Genomic DNA, 18,682 nt, shown 5'->3' on the forward strand with positions numbered 1-18,682 from the left:
TTCTCAGCAGTTCAGCTCACAGAAACCAAATGCAAAATATATCATTTTGTTCAATACTGTAATGGGACCCCCGCTATACTGGTGTATGTGTTCCATAATGTACGCATTTATTTATTTATTTATTTATTTATTTATTTATTTATTTATTTATTTATTTATTTATTTATTTATTTATTTATTTATTTATTTGTAATCCAGTTTTGTGTCTAACTAGAACAGGCAACCCGGCTATACAAATCTGCAGTGTGCGGGGCCCCGACCTCACCAACATGCATGGTATTTCGTGTGAAGGATCAAAATTTTGCCAAACTCTTCCCAACGTTAGTTCAAACGAACTGCAACTCGATTACGAACAGTCACTTCGACCCAAAAGAACTCTGCTTTTTCCAAACTGCTTCGCGGAGAAAATAGCTACCTTCTTAAGCCCACCAAGGAGTGCTTCTCTGGACCTTTCACGCACGCGGCGATTGCTTTTATCAGAGGTTAATTCGGCGCTATTTTCTGTACGTACTACCCAGGACTACTGGAAGGACAGCGCCTACATTGTTCGCAGCGCCGACAGCCGTCTTTGAAGTGGAAGCGCGTGGAACTCACCGAGGAGCGCGCCGTATCCGCTCTTTGATCTGTATCCCTGAACCAGGACGACTTCTCTGCGATTGCGAAGCTTTGTGGATTTCTTACGTAGTTCTGTGGCTACTTTCAAGTGGATGACTTTTTTCTTTTTTCTTTTTCTTTTCGTCGAGTTGTAATCACGGAGCAATGTAAACTGGTTGACTGTCATCGGTGCTAATATGAACCTACTGCTAGTAACCGGGCTCTCTAGCTTTTTTTTTTCTTGTTATTATTCTTGTTATGATTGTTATTAGATAGGCCTACTGTTATTAGATAGTCCTCAATATGCAAGAAAGGTGAGGTGTGCAGACAGGACACAAGAGAAGAGAAGTGAACAACACGAACGCCGTTAGTCCTATTATGTGACATGATAAGCGTAAAAGTGCAGCCACATCACTCCCGATGTTCAAACATGCCACTGTCCAGACGCAAACGAAGTTCTTTTCGAGAGCAGGCAATGGCGTGATGCGTGGACGGTGAAGGCAGGCATACGCAGAGACAGCACATACGGTAGACGAAGACACTTTGGCAAATGCCCAGCTAGGTTCTTCGCGCTGCCGCTTAGAAGATGGGAATTCGATGTACTTGTATTCAACGGCTGCAGCGTCACACTTCGATACTGAGAGTGGCTGTTCTCTTGACTTACCTGCACATGTGCAGGCCTGCTATGCACTCAAGTACATGATGTAATCTCACGTGCGAACATACATACATACATACATACATACATACATACATACATACATACATACATACATACATACATACATACATACATACATACATACATACACACACACACACACATACATACATACATACATACATACATACATACATACATACATACATACATACATACATACATACATACATACATACATACATACATACATACATACATACATACATACATACATACATACATACATACATACACACGTGCGAGCTGTTACGGGGCGGTTTGTGAACCACGTGCCGGCTTTCCTATGAAGTGGGTTATACTTGTCGTTTATTGTTGTGTTAGGCTATGTTGCAACAAAGTTTGTTCTGTTGATTTTGCCTGCCTGATCAGGCTATACCAGCACATTATTTTCACAATAAAATGAACTAAGATACCTGGAAGTCTAGTACTGTTCAATGCGGGTCACACGCAACAAAGCTCGAAGCTGTGGTGCCGCGTTCACAATGCTATTTTGTTCAAGAGGTATTTTTTTCATTAAGCCGCTGTATTTAATTTGTTAGCGACACGTTCGCTACCACGATTCGCCAATGCCTATTGAGTAAACTTCTTCGTCTATGCGAGCCCTAATTACACTCGCTCCCTGTATTCAATATTGAGTTGAGTTGAGTTGAGTTGTTGTTGTAGGCTACTGGTGGGATTAGCCTTGCAGTTGCTGCCGGCAATTGCTCCACCGTAGCGACACTTAAAATAAGTACATCGCATAATCAGACACAGACCACACAAAATACAAATGGTCACTCCTCAGTTCACCATGTGGAGGCCAAATCTGTGTCCTGTAGGTAATTTAAAAGAAGGCGAGAGACCTCCTTCCTACACAGCCGGTTCCCGCGCGGGAAAACAATGTCTTGAAAAGAGCTGTGAGGAACTCCTGTCTTCTTGAGGGACCCGAATAACACCTTCCTTTCCGCGTTATACGCAGTACAGCACATTAGGTAATGTTCTATGTCACCGCACACACCACACGTTGAACATAATGGTGATAACGCCAGGCCAGTCTTATACATCCACGCAGGGGTTCGAGCAGAGCCCGTGCGAATGCGGAGCAGTAAGGTGGCTTGGTTTCTTTTGAGGCCCTTGATCACACATGGCTTGTGAGGTGAGCTCCACAAAGAACTGAGGTGGCACAACACTGCTTCTCTGAAGAGTCTGTTGTCGTCTTGAGGCACTCTTCTCAATGGATTCCCAGACAGCGCTCTATGGGCGAGGCTGTCCGCCATCTCGTTGCCTATGATACCTGTGTGCCAGGGCACCCATTGGAAACGTATGGAGAAGCCTTTGATATGGAGATTGTGCACCGAGCGTAGGGAGCTAAGACATAAGGCATCAGTAGGGAAACCGTGCTCTAACCTTTGAAGGGCAGATTTTGAATCTAAGAATAACAACAGGTTGAGGCGTACAAAACCGTAGTTTCTTTAGAGCTGCCTCAATGGCAACGCTTTCGGCCGTTGTGGAGGACACGACTGCAGTGAAGCGAACAGACCAATCATACTTCAAAGAGGGAATGTGAAAAGCAGCTGCACTAGATCCTTTGACCTTGTCCACAGAGCCATCAGTAAAGATTTGAAGATGACGTGCATATTCAGACTCAAGATGTTCCAGTACCAGCGAACGCGTTGCCGCCAGAGGAGAATTCCGCTTAGCGCGTACGTGAGGAATTGTCAACGAACAATCGAGGCTCGCGAATGACCAAGGTGGTTTCAACCTCTTAGTTCGGCCTCTAGTGTCAAGACCCAGGTAACCAAGAGTATTTAGTGCCAAGTACGCTCGGGACTCAGATCTCTTTCGAAGGCGCTGTAGAAGGGCTCGGCCGGCTGCAGTCTGTTTGAGGCGGCCAATTTGCATCAATAACCTTTGTGAAGCGACTAGGCTAAGAGGTCTCGATAGAGATTCACAAAGTACTGCTTTGTTAGGAGCAGTCTGCGGAACGCCAAGAGCCCTTCTCAGGCCCTTTCTGTGCAGAACCTCAAGTCGTTCCAGCTGTGATATCGAGGGGGAAATTAAAGGGAGCTGATACATTATCCGACTCGTCACTAGTGCGTCGTGCAACCTGATCATTGAGGAAGGGTGATTTCCCCATTGCTCACTCGCAACTCTACGGATCACATTGAGACGCGAAGATATCGATGTCACAACCGAGTCCACAGCTCGTCGCCACTGTAGACGGTAGTCAATAATGACACCCAAAAAGCGCTTGTGTTTCAATTGTCGAAGGCAAGATTGATCAAGGTCTATCTTCAGCCACGCATACCTTCTTCCTCTACCTGGAAACATGATAAAGCCAGATTTTTCCACCGAGAGAGTCAACCCAACACGTTGAAGGTAATTTTGAACTAAAAGTAATGCCTGTCGAGCTATCAGAGCTAAACGCTTGTGTTGATATCCGGTTAACCAAAGGCAAATGTCGTCCGCGTATATCGACATATGGACATGCCTGCAATGTTTTTGCACTTCAGCGGGAAGACCAGCCATTACAACGTTAAAGAGCGTAGGGGAAAGAACACTTCCCTGAGGTACACCTCGTGATACCGCCCTTTCGGTGCTTGTGGTACTTCCTAGTGGCACTTGAATTTTACGATCACTGATAAATGAGTGAATGAATCGCAGAAGATAGCCCTGTACGCCCATGGCCTGCAAACTATTTAGTATTGAGCTCTGAAGGACGCTATCATAAGCCTTTGATACGTCTAGGAAAATAACTAGTGTTGAAAGACCGAAAGCTCTATGATGTTCAATATGGCTTATCAAGTCCAAGACGCTATCTTGCGCGCTTAAACCTGTTCGGAATCCAGTCATGCATGTTGGTAGAGCCCTTCTATCTTCGAGCCACCAAGATAAACGCTTACTTGCCAGCTTCTCCATGAGCTTAGCCACGCACGACGTCAGTGATACAGGACGATACGAGGTCAAGTCTGTCATTTCTTTGCCGGGCTTCAGCACTGGGACAACACAAGCCACCTTCCATGAAGGAGGAACGTCGCCAGTCTCCCACACTCGATTGAGATAGCTTAGGAGCATCTTCCGGTGTTCCAGAGGTAGGTTCTGCATCATCTGATTGGTGATGCCGTCAGGACCTGGTGCACATCGACGCCGCAGGCTGCTGAGTGCTGTCTGTAGCTCTCGAAGTGTAAACGGGGCGTCCATCACCGACGTAGATGTTGCAGGCGGAGCGCAGGGATGAATTCCTGAACTTGCACTTACGAATGCATCTGCAAATTCCTCTGCCAAGCACACGAGAGGTTTCTGCTTGCGCAGTGCAAGCGCTTCGAAAGGTTTACTAGGACGAGAATCACCAGCAAGACTGCCAATGACTCGCCAAATTCTCGTCATCGGTGAGAAAACCGTCAAGCTAGCGCAGAAGGACGCCCACTGCGACCTACAGAGCTTGTTCGTATGGCGTCGAATGGCAGAGTTAAGCCTATTGAAGGTCGTCTTCAAGGATCTGTCGTCCTTCTTCCGCATCAGTTGTCGCTCCGCCCTTCTGCGCGCTGCGAAAAAGGTTCCCGAGTTTTAAATCCGGAGTCGGAAAATGATTAGGCAACTTGACCGCTGTGGTAGCAGCCATCTTACCAGAAATCATTTTGTCAATCACATCACCAGAAACATATGCAAGTTTCTCCCTGTATTTGTCCCAATTAACAACATGGCTAATTTTAGAGTCGCGCATGTGGAAGTCGGCAGTAAACACAAAAATTGGATAGTGATCGCTTCCCATGCGGTCAGCTGCAGTTGACCACTTCACGCGGACGTCAGATGAATGCAAGGTTAGGTCTATAGATGTGGCTGAGGCTGGAGGCCGGAAGAAAGTGGGACTTCCGTCATTGGCCACGCACAAGTCCAAACTATCAATAACTTCTACAAGTTTGCGTCCGCGGGAATCTGTGTTCCTGTCACCCCAGAGAGAGTGATGGGCGTTGAAGTCCCCGCAGATAATTCGGGGCGCTGGACAACGGTCACAAAGCTGCTGCAGAAACAAGTCCATTGCTACCTTCTTCCGCGGAGACACGTATACGGATGCAACAGAAAGAGTTCGGAAGCCAAGACGTATCCTCACAGCCGCTACCTCAATACTATCGGTGCAAAGATCGGTGACGTTTAAAGCCACATGAGGAATCTCTCTTCGTATGTAAAGGGCGGCACTTCCCGCGGGAAATGACTTTATGCTGCAATTCTTATGGGCGACATATCCAGTCAGAGATCTCCCGCTTGGTAGGCCAGCCTCCGAGAGGGCCAATACTGGAACACACGTATCTTTCAGAAATAATTTAAGTTCTGCTAATCGACTTATAATCCCAGCGCAGTTCCATTGCATAATAAACGGCACTTTTCGGTGATTTTTTAGTTGCACGAGGTTGAAGAAGACTAGCCATATTATAAGGTAAAGGTCGCTGCGAAGGTGGTAATCATTGACTCAAAGGAAAGAACGAGCTGTAGAAAGTTATTTAAGGGGCCAGTCTGCATTGCCTGAACATATGAACGCAGGACTTCAAACAAAACTCACAGAAGGTCGGACAGGTCCTGATTTTTGAGCTCCTTATTTTGCTGTACACACTGCCTCACAACTTCAACAAAAGTTGCGGATGGGGACCCACTCTTGGCCATTGCCTCTGGTTTCTTCATCCCTTTTGAGGCGAGGGAATGTCCTCCATGTTGTCGAGTCTGGCTGTGATCTGGTTGCTGAGGAACTTGGACACTTTTTGCTGCAGCAGATCGAACAACCGACTCACCCACAGATGATTTTGCCGTCTTGCTAGGCTCAGGTCGCTCACTGACGTTGCTTGTTACCATGCAACGAACTTCCGACTCTACCGCAGGGAACTCAACTTCCGAATCTAACGCCGGGAACTCATCACTTCCAGGTATCCGCTTCTCAGTAGGTTGTGGTTTGGGACCACTAATGAAGGACACTCGGCGGTGTAAGGCGCTTACACGGAAGGGGCAGCCACCGAAACTCGCTGGATGGTCACCACCACAATTAGCGCAAGCAAAATCTGCCTTGCAGGCTTTGTAATCGTGGGCGCCACCGCATCGTTTGCAACGTTGATCTTTGATGCAAACTTTGGCTACATGCCCAAAGCGTTGGCACCTAAAGCATCGGGGAGGAGGTTCAACGAATTCTTTGACTGCATGCTTGGTAAAACCGAGGTCAATTTTTTCGGGGCGCTCGGTGTTGGGAGCAAACGTTATCACAACAGAAGTAGTAGGTTTCGCTGCCCATTCTTTTTCTTGAGTCTCCACCCGGCGCATCAGACGTTTCACGTGCAGAACACCTTGCGGTTTCAAGTAGTCCAGAAGGTCACTTTCCGAATACCACACTGGTACTCCCCTAATAACACATGTGTTAGTCATGTAGGAGTGGAGCAGCCGGGCTTTAACTCTTATATCACCAATTTGAGAGCACCGGAGAAGAATGTCAACTTGCTCTTCCGTTGCGATATCTAAATAAAGAGCACCTTGCGTTGTGAAGCGGCTGCGAATCGGGGCAGATCCCAGCAGTACTTTAATGGCCTCGAAGAGCCTGATAGGGTTCCGCTCTCTCAAATCAACACCTTTCTCTGTTGGCAAAACTACCTCTGGGACTCCGACCGTTCTTTGCTTGCGATGACTCACCACCTTGAAGCCGTCGTTATCCACTTCTGCCATATAAGCCACTTCCTCGTCAGGGTCGACGATAGTTGTGTCGTCCCCACTGAGCGATGATGACGCACTGGCCTGCTTATCGTCCCTGATGTCTGGCAGCTCCACACCTTGCGACGCCATGGCCGCCTCCGCCACGCTGGCTTCCTTCGGATGGCGCTGTCCCTTTAAAGATGCCGGCGCCGGAGCAGCCGTACCCTTCCCATAGGGACAGTACCGCCTTAAAGATGCGGCCGTCTTCCAAGGATATAAATAACTCACCTAATGAATAGCAAAACCTATGCAAAAATTACAGAGCTGAGGGGACAACAGATCGAACAGCGTCGTCTTCCTCTTCTCTCCTATTCAATATTGGTATTGATATTGGTATTGGTATTTATTATTGCGATAGCATTATGTGGATACACCAGGCGCATTTCTGCTGTCGACGTCGCCATGAGGTTCCGCATAAAGTCCAAGGGCGATAAAATTGTCACCGCGCGCCGTATGCTGTATGTGCGAGTGAAAGCTTGCGAGGGTGAGGCGGCGATCACGGCTCAATCTCGCGCATGCAACTGAGGAAAGCGGGGAAGAAGCACGCCGTCTTCCGTCGCGCGGAAGGCTTCGGGAGGAGGGGAGGGATGGGGGAGGGCGCTTCATACTCCGGGCGTCCCGGGCCGCTGTATCTTGAAAGCCGTCTGCGATGGGCACAGAGTCCGCGCGGCGCTGTGTTTTCGAGTCTTAGCTTGCATTGATGCGAGCGGCAGCACGAAGGTCAATTCGCTCGCTGCTTCTGCCGCGCTTCCTCACTGCAGCGATTTGACAGCGAGTTTGCGCGGTCGTCGAGTGAAACGTGTTCATGTTAGCTTGTGCGCGCGTGACACCACGCTTGTTCATTTAGTTAGTATTCTTATCCTTACAAATTTATACGGCCGATAAAACTACTCTCCTTACTTCGTACAGATGTCCACCAATTTGCTATCGCAATAGATGCAATAGTCCCTAATATGTTTCACGTCTCCCGTATGAACCAGACAAAAGGTCACTTAGTGACATTTTGTTTGTGACCAACATAACGAAACTTAAGGATCTTTGGTTTGTGGCTAACCTAACGAAAACAACCAATCTCACGCGGCTACTGCCATCATGTGAAGTAAAGAGTGCCGGTTGCCCATAAAATATGAAAATGTGTGCCTTCATAGAAGGCGTTGTGCTAATAGCGAAGAAGTGATTACTGCAGCCAACAGCGAGGTATTCGCTATTAGCACACCCGACTCCATCAACGTCGATCAACAATTATGGAAGGGCACAGTGAACCTTCACCAGCATAGGAATACGTATAAACACCACTGAGCGTTGCTGGGAAAACCGTTTACAACCCGTAAAAAAAGAGAGCAGGGTCAACTTTCCCCAGTAGGCGAACTTTCCAGAACCGCGCGAAGTTGAGAAACAAATGGGCCCGCCACGAGCGTGTGGAACCCCCTTTCGACCAATCGCGTCCACGGAACGGTGGCAGCGGCCATTTTGCGGCGCCCACCAGGGCGCGACGTCAAGGTGGTTACCCCTGGCTACGGCGCAGACGCCGGTCGAATATCGACGAGCCCGCGCCCGTTCCCGTACTCTGCGAAACGCTGCCCGCTGAAAGCCGCGCGCTGCTTTCTCGCTTGTACAAACTCGGGCGGCACGCGTGCGAGGAGCGAGCCGCAGTGGCGCGGAAAACAGGCACCGAAGCCCACTTATCGAGAGCAGGACACTACGGGGCCGGACAGCAGCCGCTTATACGGGCGGGACGGCTTGGGGGTCACGGCTTGGTTCTGCCTGCAAGACGCCTCTGCCAATATGTGACGCGTTTTAAGGAGACCCAGTGGACAGTGCCGAAGAGGTAAGTAAAAGCAATGTTCTAACCTTGCCGACTAACCTTCAAAGCGGGTACCACTACCTTTGCAGTGCGGCGTCAGTCGTCATACGTGACGCGCATCACAACGTTTACCGGGTAAAAGACGAAAGCGAAAAAAAAGGCAAGAACTCTCCGACAGCAATTCGAGCCCTTTTGTTTTTATTCGTCGTACTATACAGCTGAAGCTAACACCGTCAATTTTCCTGGAGGTTTTTTTCGGCTCATGCCATAAAGTAATATTTACTTCTATTCCGTGCATGTGGCGCTACGTGCGGTACGACTTCGTTCGATCTTCGCTCGGATGTGACATCAGATGTACTACTTCTAAGCAAGTATACGCTTATGCACCAATAAACCTAATCCTTGTCTATGTGGTTGTGAGCCCACTTTATTAGCTCCACGAGGGTTGCAATGTGGGCTTGTTGGTTTTCAGTAGTTTTCAGTTCCAGTTTCAGTTTTATTGCCAATTATGTGGAGACTCTAGGTACATTTCTTCCGTCGGCGTCGCCGTGATGTTCCGTATAAAGTCCAAGAGCGATAACATCCGCGCCGCGCGCCGTATGCTGTGTGTGCGAGTGAAAACGTGCGAAGGTAAGCCGACGATGGCGGCCCAATCTCGCGCGCGCAAGGGAAGAAAGCGGGCGAGAAGCGCGCCGTCTTCCGTCACGCGCAAGGCACCGGGGGAGGGGAAGGGGGGGATTCTGCTCCGGTGGTGCCTGCGTATGGTGCGGCCGCGCGGGCCCTATCTTGAAAGTGATCTGCTAATAACTTCGTGTAAGCTGTTTTCGCCGCTTAGTTCGCGTTGAAGCGAGAGGCAGCACGAAGGCCAATTCGCTCGCTGCTGCTGCCTCGCTTATTCACTCCAGCGTTTTGTAGCATTGTAGAGCTACAACTTGTAGCACTTAATAAATAAATGTTAGCAAATGATAAAGACCACGGGCTCGTCATCATTTCCCATTCTATGTTTGCGGCCAGTGCTTCTAAATGGATACGCCTTCAGAGAAAAAATAAAAGATGAAAGGCAGAGAGGTTAACGGAAGAAATTGTCCGGTTGGCTACCCTGCACTATGGGAAGAAGTGGTAGGAAAGATTAAGAGAAAGTATGAAGTGAATTTACTCGCACAAGCGCGAGGAAGACAACTGATAGCTACAAATTTTCATTCAGTCCTCATCTTTAGAAAAAAAAACTCTAATTCAGCGATGCGGCGGATGGGATAGGCAAAATTTGTTTCTGGAGAAAAGTAATGACAGTATAGGAGTATAGGAGTATACATTCCCACGGAATGTCTGTTGTGTTTTGGTCAAAGTTGAAAACTCTCGTAGTAGAGTGCTCGCCGTCTTAGTATCATACGTTGCATCTTTAGCAAGCGCAGACGTTAACACATCTGGACCTATAATGCGCCACCCCTAAACTTATATGCGAAGCAATTATAGAATCATTCCCCGAGCTTGCTTCATTCGTATGGTGTGCGGCCGAGTAGCTTCAATATCTCAATAATAATAAAAGATTATGTTTCCGACGGTGGCATTTCATCCAGATTTCCCCAGCCCCAGCAGCCCGATGCTCTACTCATTAGACAACACACGCACTTTCTTTTGCCTTTATTGTCAGGCTGCATACGCACGCAGAGCGCAATCAAGAGAACCAGAACCTTACAAGTCCTTTCTCCGTGCAAGCTAGAGCTATGCATCGGGTTGCATAGCAACACTTTACTTACACAAGCGATAGCGCGCCGGTTTCCATTCATCCCTAATTCCCTCGTGGCCACTGGCGCTGAGTAACATTGCACCGCCTTCTAGATTCCCGTAGGTCGGCGGCTCAAAGGACGCTCCCAGTGTACATGCTGCGTAACACCACTATAAACAGTGGGAAGTCAAGAATGTTTAACTGCTTGTTCTCGAAATAAAAAAAAGAAGGAACAAAATGTGCTGTGCCTGCTATTTATCCCCCCTCCCCCTGCACTTCGAGAAATAGTTCCCTCGAAGTCAGCCGCACAGAGAGGGTCGAGGTGCCATGTTCAGCAGCAGTGAGAACTCCGTGGTCGCCCACCCCGCACACGGACAGTCACAATCGTCAAGTGTGTGTGGACGAAGAAAACAGCTCACAGCACTGGCGAGTCGCGTGAAAAAGCCTCGCTGACCTCGTGTCTCAAGATTTGGAAAGATTTTTCACGAGCTCGTGTATAAATTACCTCTTCGCCAACAACCTATGTGTTAATGTGCGGCTGTGCATGAATGCCGAGATGTACCAGGAAATGGTGAATGTCTCCCGACTGAGTCCCCTTCAGAGGCGCTTACATATGCTCCCGTGGCAAGGGGAATTGTTTTGCGAGGGTGAAGCATCTCAGGAAAGCAAAGGCGGGCACATGGTTACAAAAGGGAGGGTGATCAGAAGGAGAGCGACTACCGGCAGCATGTATACATGTTATGCCTTTGAAATCTTGACGTGTCACGGACTATTATACACATGACAAAGGGGAGAGTTGGCGACGAATTTCACGCACACGCACTAAACATTTTACCATCCTTATGGAGGTAAGAAGGAAGAAGGGTATTTGACTTGCCTCATTGCCAGCACCTTCATCCTTAAGAGGTAAGATGAAACCATCGATGGGGAAGAACGAAGTTTTTTTTTCTTTTTTTTGCCGGATTGTTGTTCTAAGTAAACATGACGGTAGCTGTGACAGACGACACTATATATACATAAAATAAGCTTTAATACTTTAATAGTACTGTCATTTCGTGTTTAATAGCTTTAATGGTAGTGCAAAATTCTCGTGTCAGATATTTCGGCGAGCGCCAGGTAGTCAGAATGCATGCAAAGTTATCAGCTACGCCTTCTCCCATCCAGGTGTAGTGTGAGCTCGCTGTTTCCTAGAAATAAAATAAGATATTCTATGGCCTTAACTTTAAGGTTGTGAGCCGCGACAAAAGCAGCACCCTTAAGAGTGTAGAAGACTTCAGAATGAGCCGCGCAACTCGCTCGCATACTGGCGCTGGAATGCGTGGTGTAGCCGTGCAACAGCTGCGCAGAAGCACAACGCTTCGAAGTTGGGTGTCAACAAGCATCGGAATAGCGCGAGACAGACTAAGTTGGGGCTAAGACGTGAAATCCGGTGTCAACGGGTATCGACAGTGACGCAAGAACAACTCGTCGTTCGTCATTAGACAATGATTTGCATAACATCGATTCCCACGTGGCGTGGGATCTGGGATAATTTTGTTTCGAATTATTGTAATTTCTGTTTAGGCCGATTTGGTGAATCGGTCACGGTTCTAGTAAGACGAAAGAAAAAAAAAAAGAATTGTCTAGATCTTGATACGTGTGACTTCTTGTTATGTTACTGAAAGTGGGCATTCCGGTCAAATAAAAGCTTTCCGAATAAAAATCGCTTCGTTATGTCGTCTTGTATCATCTAGCCTCCGGTCTTGACACTACCCGGTCGTTGAAATAATTTTCTTCAATTCAAGTTTATTTGCATCTATACATGTACAGATGACAGGAGTACAGACAAAAAGCCAAATGAATTCGGCTTGACGGGGTCTGTACCCCCTACAGAAATGGCACTGTGCACAATAAAGAGAACACAAACATAGAGTAATGGATAAACAAGAGAAAAAAAAGTGAACATTAGTGAACACTGTATAACAGAAATGCATACGGGTAAAAAAAATCAACGATAGAATGATGGAAGAAATTATATTACAGAAAGCGAGTAGTATAAAATGATACAAATAATACAGCCTTGAAATTCACATTAATAAATAGTAAGTTATTTACAAGCAGAGAAAATTGGTTAAGCATTCATGGCGTCAGTGTATACCAGAGCAAAACAAAAAAAGGAATCCACAATGCACCCATTAAAAGGAGAGATAGGTGTCTATTGAGTTTCTAATGAGTTTAACAAAGATGGCAGTGCGTGGCGTAACATTTGTTGACCGTAGTTAGTGCGCGCTTCAGGAACGTACCATGTTTCTCTGTGACGTGTGTTGTAAATGTTAGAATTCACTGTCAATAGAGATAAATGCTCGAAAAATTTCGTGTTCTGTTTTTTCGCAGTAGTGAAACGCTTGAGTAAAATACTACGATATGTGTTTAACATTAACGCAGCCATGTAACTTTATCGCAATACGAGGGGCACTAGTTCTTCTCTTTTATCGTGTAGCACATAAGAGTCACAGCCGGAAAGCTTCGAGCAGAGTTCATTTCTTTTACAGCGCAAAAGTTGGTGCTGTCAATCATATGTCGTATTTCCAGGCTTCTAACAAGCACATAGTGGTGGTCCTGGTCTACTGTTATCGTGAACCTGGTCAGTACTATGACAGCTTAGATGTTGACCTTAAGGGCAACGACGCATGCAATCTTGCCCCTAATCTTCTCGCGCCTATGCGCTAAACAAAACTCAGCCGTTGTGACTGCACCATGGCCTCTCCCAACTGAAGACGAAATAGGCGCTTACAACTCTCAGCTCCAAAGGCTTTAGTGCGAGAAATGCGCGTAAACGACTGCTATCAATACGAGTAGTTAGCTGTAGAAAATACCACAACAGTTTCATGTATGCTGTAAACTAACATATCACATATTTTTATGAGGTAAATGTTTATGAGATGCAGTTTACAGAACTGAAGTAACTTTTGTTGGTGCAGAGTTACGAATTTGTAAACTTGCCAGTTTTTGGTAATTTTCGCAAAAAGCTTGAGACCCCGAATCAAAATTATCGTTCCTGCAGTCGGTTAACTACAACTTTCTCTCTCAAATGCAACAAATTTCATTAGGTTGGTTGAACTGTTCCGTAATAATATCATTGCTGTGTTTGACGTGCATTTTAATAGATAAATCGAGTTGACCGCAAGGTACAGCTTCCTTTTAACTCATAGAGGTCGGCTTCAGCAATTAAAATGCCCTTTCGTCTTACATGCTTGTCTCGGATGGGTAAGCTGGTGTTTCTGGCAGCCCGAATAAGGCCTAGATAACGAGCGGTGGAAATGACAAAACTACTTGATCAACAGTTCGCAACTACGAGCTGTCATTGCGCTGAGGTAACTTCTGCGAGAGCAATTTCTTAACATAAGGGGCTCAAATTTCGGTGTTGGTAAGACTAAGTTCTACCGGCAAGGGCAGGGAAAACTAGTAGCCGAATAGACCGTGGTTTAAAAAAAGAAAAAGAAAAGATTATTATAACGTTGGAAGGCATTGCAGAATGGAGGTCGAAAGAAAAAACATAGCACCACGAGAAATTACAGAAGAATAAAAGAAAGTTTTCCCGGTGCAGGCGTGCTTGCAATTCCAATTTCAATTAGTGCTATGTCATGTCTCAAAACTGCAAATGTGTCTAGCCACCCAGTGGAAAAACCTCAAATGCAAACCTTATTACTTAAAAGCCCCGTTTCGTGTTCTGTTCTCTCTATTATTTCACCCCGTGTGAGACGAGGCGACTAGCACTGTGAATCGAACCCCGTACCTGCATTCCAGAAGGCAAACGACTCGACCATGGACGCGCGCGGTAACAGCGACCACGGGACGCAAATTAAATGTAGGGAGCGCGAGAAAAAAGCACACAAAAAAAACGGGCGATTCATGCGCATATCCTAGCACGACGGCAACCACAAACATTCACGCGAAACAAGAGCAAAATGCAAATGGCATAGAGAGTTGCGCCATCTTCTGCGCGTAGCCGGAACACTGGGTGGAAAGGAGGACGCGACGCGTTAGCGCCATTAACCCGTGTTAATCACAGTTCCAGGAGAACGGAGCGAGCGGAAAGACCCGTGACCCCCTATTGGGCGCGCGAAGCCACCGTCCTCCCCTCCCTGCTTCCCCTCGACCCCAGCGCCCCCCTTTGCGCACGAGCGACAGCGTACTGACATGACGTCGACGACGTGCAATACGTGACGCCAGACAACTCGACCCGTCGGCACCCGCTGCGACAATAACACACACGCACACTCTCACACACCGGAACACATACGCGTAGGAAAGATGTGCGACGAGCTAATGCACTTTGTGAAGCCCAGTCGTCGACCCAATTTCATCACCGTGCCCCCATACTTCTTTTTTTGCTTTTGTTACGATCTTCTTCCCGGAAAGCAAAGAACCACCGCCCCGACAACGCGTGACCCGGTTTCGGAACCACCGGCCCCAAAAAGTCATCTGCCGCCCAACCTGAGGTTCCAGCTCGGGTTGGCGAGAGAGAAAGCTTTTACGACCTTATACCCCAGCTGTGGGGTGTCACAGTTCATGCCTCCATAATTTGCGGTCTATGCTCTAGACCACAGAGAACGGGCTCGTTCGCGGATTCAGCTCGGGCCGGATTACATATATTTGCATCTCTCGAGCTCACGTCACTTTTCATAAGCTCCGGGCCGACCCGCAGTGTCGGGTCAAAGACCCGGGCACGCACTCTGCGTCTATGGTGCGGTAGGTGTGTTTAGCAGAAAGGCGTGAACGGTGACAGCATAGCCTATTTCCTTAGCTAATACACGCCTACGTGAACCTGCTCGTGGCATTATCTGCGTTACCTGGGAAAAAAGACGGTTCGACTATGTAGCGAAAGGACCAATTCTCTATGCAGTAGATTCTGAACTAAAATTCAGATTTTCTATTAAGTTACCGATAGACATCCAAGAATAATAATAATATATTAAGATGATTTCTCGACGCCTATTTGGGGAAGTGGGTAAGGGGAATGAATTTGCGGTGAGGCGTCGGTTGCTATAGAAGCTTCGCCTGCGAAGCTTCATAATGAGTTAAATGTTTCCTTAAAGTTAGTTCGGGGCCGGACCCAGACCTCGAAGGACGTAACCACCTTAAAGGGTACTTGTCTCGGCATGTTCTTCGCATTCCCACACGAGGTAACGCACACTTGAAGTTAGGTCCCCTGCACATGCATGTAGCATTCGACTTGCGGATTAATTTCATGGGGGGGGAGATTATGTCATGGCGTATCCTGCTCTCTCGGCTTCGTTAAATGTACTTCTGCCGCTCGGGAGCGACCTTTAGGAAAACGATAGTCGGGATCGGGGATCGCAGCCATAGGAGGTCTCCTCCGCGGCGTTTCTGGTTTGCTACCCTACATGTGGAAACATGTAGGGTAGCAAACCGGAAAAATTAGTTTTAATTTTTTCAACGTACGCGTACCATAACTTTCCGTAAAATGTTTACATTGAAAGTACGTAAGGCGCAGAACGCTATTCTAAAACTGTCTATTCAATGGACAGGTCTTCGTAAGACTGCATTGATGCTGGCATTGTCTTCCAGCTACTTATGTCGGCTGTTACTATTCTCACAAAGCGCGTCGATTGCCTATCATTGGGGCATTGTGCACCAATACTAGTCGAGAGCGGCACAGTTTTCAGCAATAATTTGCGGCCCCAAATTTTAGTTGCTTTGCTTTGTCACATTGGGTCGGCCATTCCCGTTTAGAGGAGGAGGAAAGAACTTTATTGGGTCCTGAGGAACCCCTTCCCATCCACTCTTGGTTTAGTGGTCGGCAGGGGTCGCGGGCCGCACCCACGTTGGGACGGGAAGCCCGTGAGCCTCCGCCCTTTCGTGAGCCCTCTGGACGGCCCGGAGCAGGGTCTGGTGGTCGTCGCTTCGCAGGGCGTCCATCCAGTCTTCTTCTTTGCTGAACATGGTGCCGCTCAACGCGAAGCATTGCCAAAGCATGTGCGATAGCGAGCAGTACGATTCGCCGCAATCCGGACATTGCGGCTCTACGTCCGGTGAATAAAGGCTCATTCTGCCTCTCGAGGGGAACGACCTTGTTTGCAGCATTCTGAATATAGATGACGGTGGTCCAGTAAGTTTAGCGTGGCGGAGCGGGAAGGTCCTCCTCGACAGCTGATAATGCGTTGTTATTTCGTTGAAGGTGAGCAGCGGGTCTCGGTGCTCCCCTCCCTCCCCGCCACTTCGCTCGCCACGATCGCCGCGGTGCGTGAGTCCTCGCGCGCGTCCGTGTGCCAGCTCGTTGGCGTTGGGAAAGTCGGGGTGCACGTCGGACCCCATGTGGACTGGAAACCATTTGAGGATGTGATGACCCGCGGCTCCCTCACTGCCGAGGACGGCCGCCGCTTTCCGCGATATCGAGCCCGAGGCGAACGCTCTGGCCGCCGATCGCGAATCTGTGTATACGTAAGGACGTTCGGGGTCCCTTATTGCCATGGCTATTGCCACCTGTTCGGCCACCTCGGACGTGACCCCCTTGACCGATGCTGCGTTAATGATCGTACCATCCCAGCGTATCGAGACGGCCGCGTACCGGTCGCTGCGCCCGTACTGGGCCGCGTCTACAAATGCCGCCAGTCCCGGACAGCTGGCGGTCGATTTCAACAGTGCTCGGGCCCTCGCCTTTCGGCGCCCCTCGTTGAATTGCGGGTGGACGTTTCTCGGAAGCGGTTTTACCTTGAAAGTGCCCCTGACCGCCGCTCTGAGCGCGACGCTGCGTGCGTTGCACTCTGCCTCGGCATTTATCCCTACTTCTTCTAGGATGCGTCTGCCGGCCCTGGTGGTCGACAGCCGCACGACCTGTGCCTTGGTCTGTGCTTCGATGATTTCTGCTAGCGAATTGTGGACCCCTAGCCGATCGAGCCGCTCCGTGCTTGTACTGATCGGAAGACCTAGCACCCTCTTGATGCTCTTGCGCATCAGTGTGTCTATCTTCGCCGCGTCTCTCTTGGTCCATTTTAGCGCCGAGGCTACGTAATTTACGTGACTCATGAGGAAGGCGTGGTAAAGTCTGATGAGATTGCTCTCGCTGAGCCCTCCCCTGCGGTTGGTCACCCTGAGGATCAGCCGGAGCATGTTCTCCGTTTCGGACGTGAGTCTCATGACCGTTTGCGTGTTACCGCCTTTAGCCTCAATTAGCAGCCCCAGGATTCTTATAGTGTCCACTCTGGGGATCGGCTGGCCGTCACTCGTGTGTAATTTGATTGGTATTTGATCGATCGGCGTCAAATTCCTCATGCCTTGTTTCGAGGGCCTGTAGAGCAACAGTTCCGATTTGCTGGGTGACAGACGGAGTCCCGTTTCCTTCAGGTACTCTTCCGTTGTGTCCAGCGCCTCTTGAAGAGCCCGCTCGACTTCTGCGTCGGACCCTCCCGGGCACCACACCGTAATATCGTCTGCGTACAGGGCGTGATTGACGTTGGTCACTCTCGTCAGCCGGTCCGAGAGCCGTTTCAATGCTAGATTGAATAATAGCGGGGAGAGCACCGCCCTTTGTGGGGTGGCCCTCGCACCCAGCGTGTACCAATCGGACGTGGCCTGTCCTATTTTGATCGTGGCTTTCCTGTCTCTGAGGAAGGAGCCTATGCAAGAGTGGAATTTCCGGCCGAGCCCCATCACCGAGATAGTTTCCATTAGAAATCTGTGTTTCACCGTGTCGAACGCTTTCGTTAGGTCCAGGGCCAGTATGCCCCTGGTGTCTCTGGTTATGCCGTCGATTATGTGCTTTTTGAGTTGTAACATTACCTCCTGTGTGGAGAGGCCCGGTCTGAAGCCCACCATGTTATGTGGGAAGAGGCCCTCTCTCTCTATGTACCGCGATACTCGGTTATGTATGGCATGTTCCGCCGTCTTGCCTACGCACGAGGTCAGCGATATTGGCCGCATGTTCTCCGCCGCAAGTGGTTTACCGGCTTTCGGTATTAGTATGACCGAGGCCTCTTTCCAGACCTCTGGTACTTGTCCCGTTTCCCACGCTCTGTTGATTTCTTCGGTGAGCTTCTCGACCGACTTTCCGTCTAGGTTTCTTAACAGTTTATTCGAGACCCCGTCAGGGCCCGTCGCAGAGCGTCCGTTGAGGCCTTGTAAGGCA

General features: G+C 48.6%; 2 protein-coding genes across 8 annotated transcripts in view; both read left to right on the forward strand.

Annotated features, from left to right (window-relative positions):
- Nucleotides 1–1,737, forward strand: part of LOC126527096 (phytanoyl-CoA dioxygenase, peroxisomal-like) — a 52,228-nt gene extending 50,491 nt beyond the window's left edge. For both annotated transcript variants that reach the window (XM_050174821.3, XM_055068552.2), the window contains exon 8: nucleotides 519–1,737. In XM_050174821.3, coding sequence (XP_050030778.1) covers nucleotides 519–572 — 54 coding nt within the window. In that variant the 3' untranslated portion in view covers nucleotides 573–1,737. The remainder of the gene's footprint in view (nucleotides 1–518) is intronic.
- Nucleotides 1,738–8,543: 6,806 nt separating this feature from the next.
- The window catches only part of LOC126527095 (uncharacterized), a 55,362-nt gene continuing 45,223 nt past the window's right edge, over nucleotides 8,544–18,682 (forward strand). For 3 of the 6 annotated variants that reach the window (XM_055068554.2, XM_055068557.2, XM_055068555.2), the window contains exon 1: nucleotides 8,544–8,852. The gene's annotated coding sequence lies outside the window, so the exon portion shown is untranslated. The remainder of the gene's footprint in view (nucleotides 8,853–18,682) is intronic. The other 3 variants (XM_055068553.2, XM_050174818.3, XM_055068556.2) reach the window with 1 other exon arrangement.

Source organism: Dermacentor andersoni, chromosome 9 (genome assembly GCF_023375885.2).
Source record: "Dermacentor andersoni chromosome 9, qqDerAnde1_hic_scaffold, whole genome shotgun sequence".
NCBI lineage: Eukaryota > Metazoa > Arthropoda > Arachnida > Ixodida > Ixodidae > Dermacentor > Dermacentor andersoni.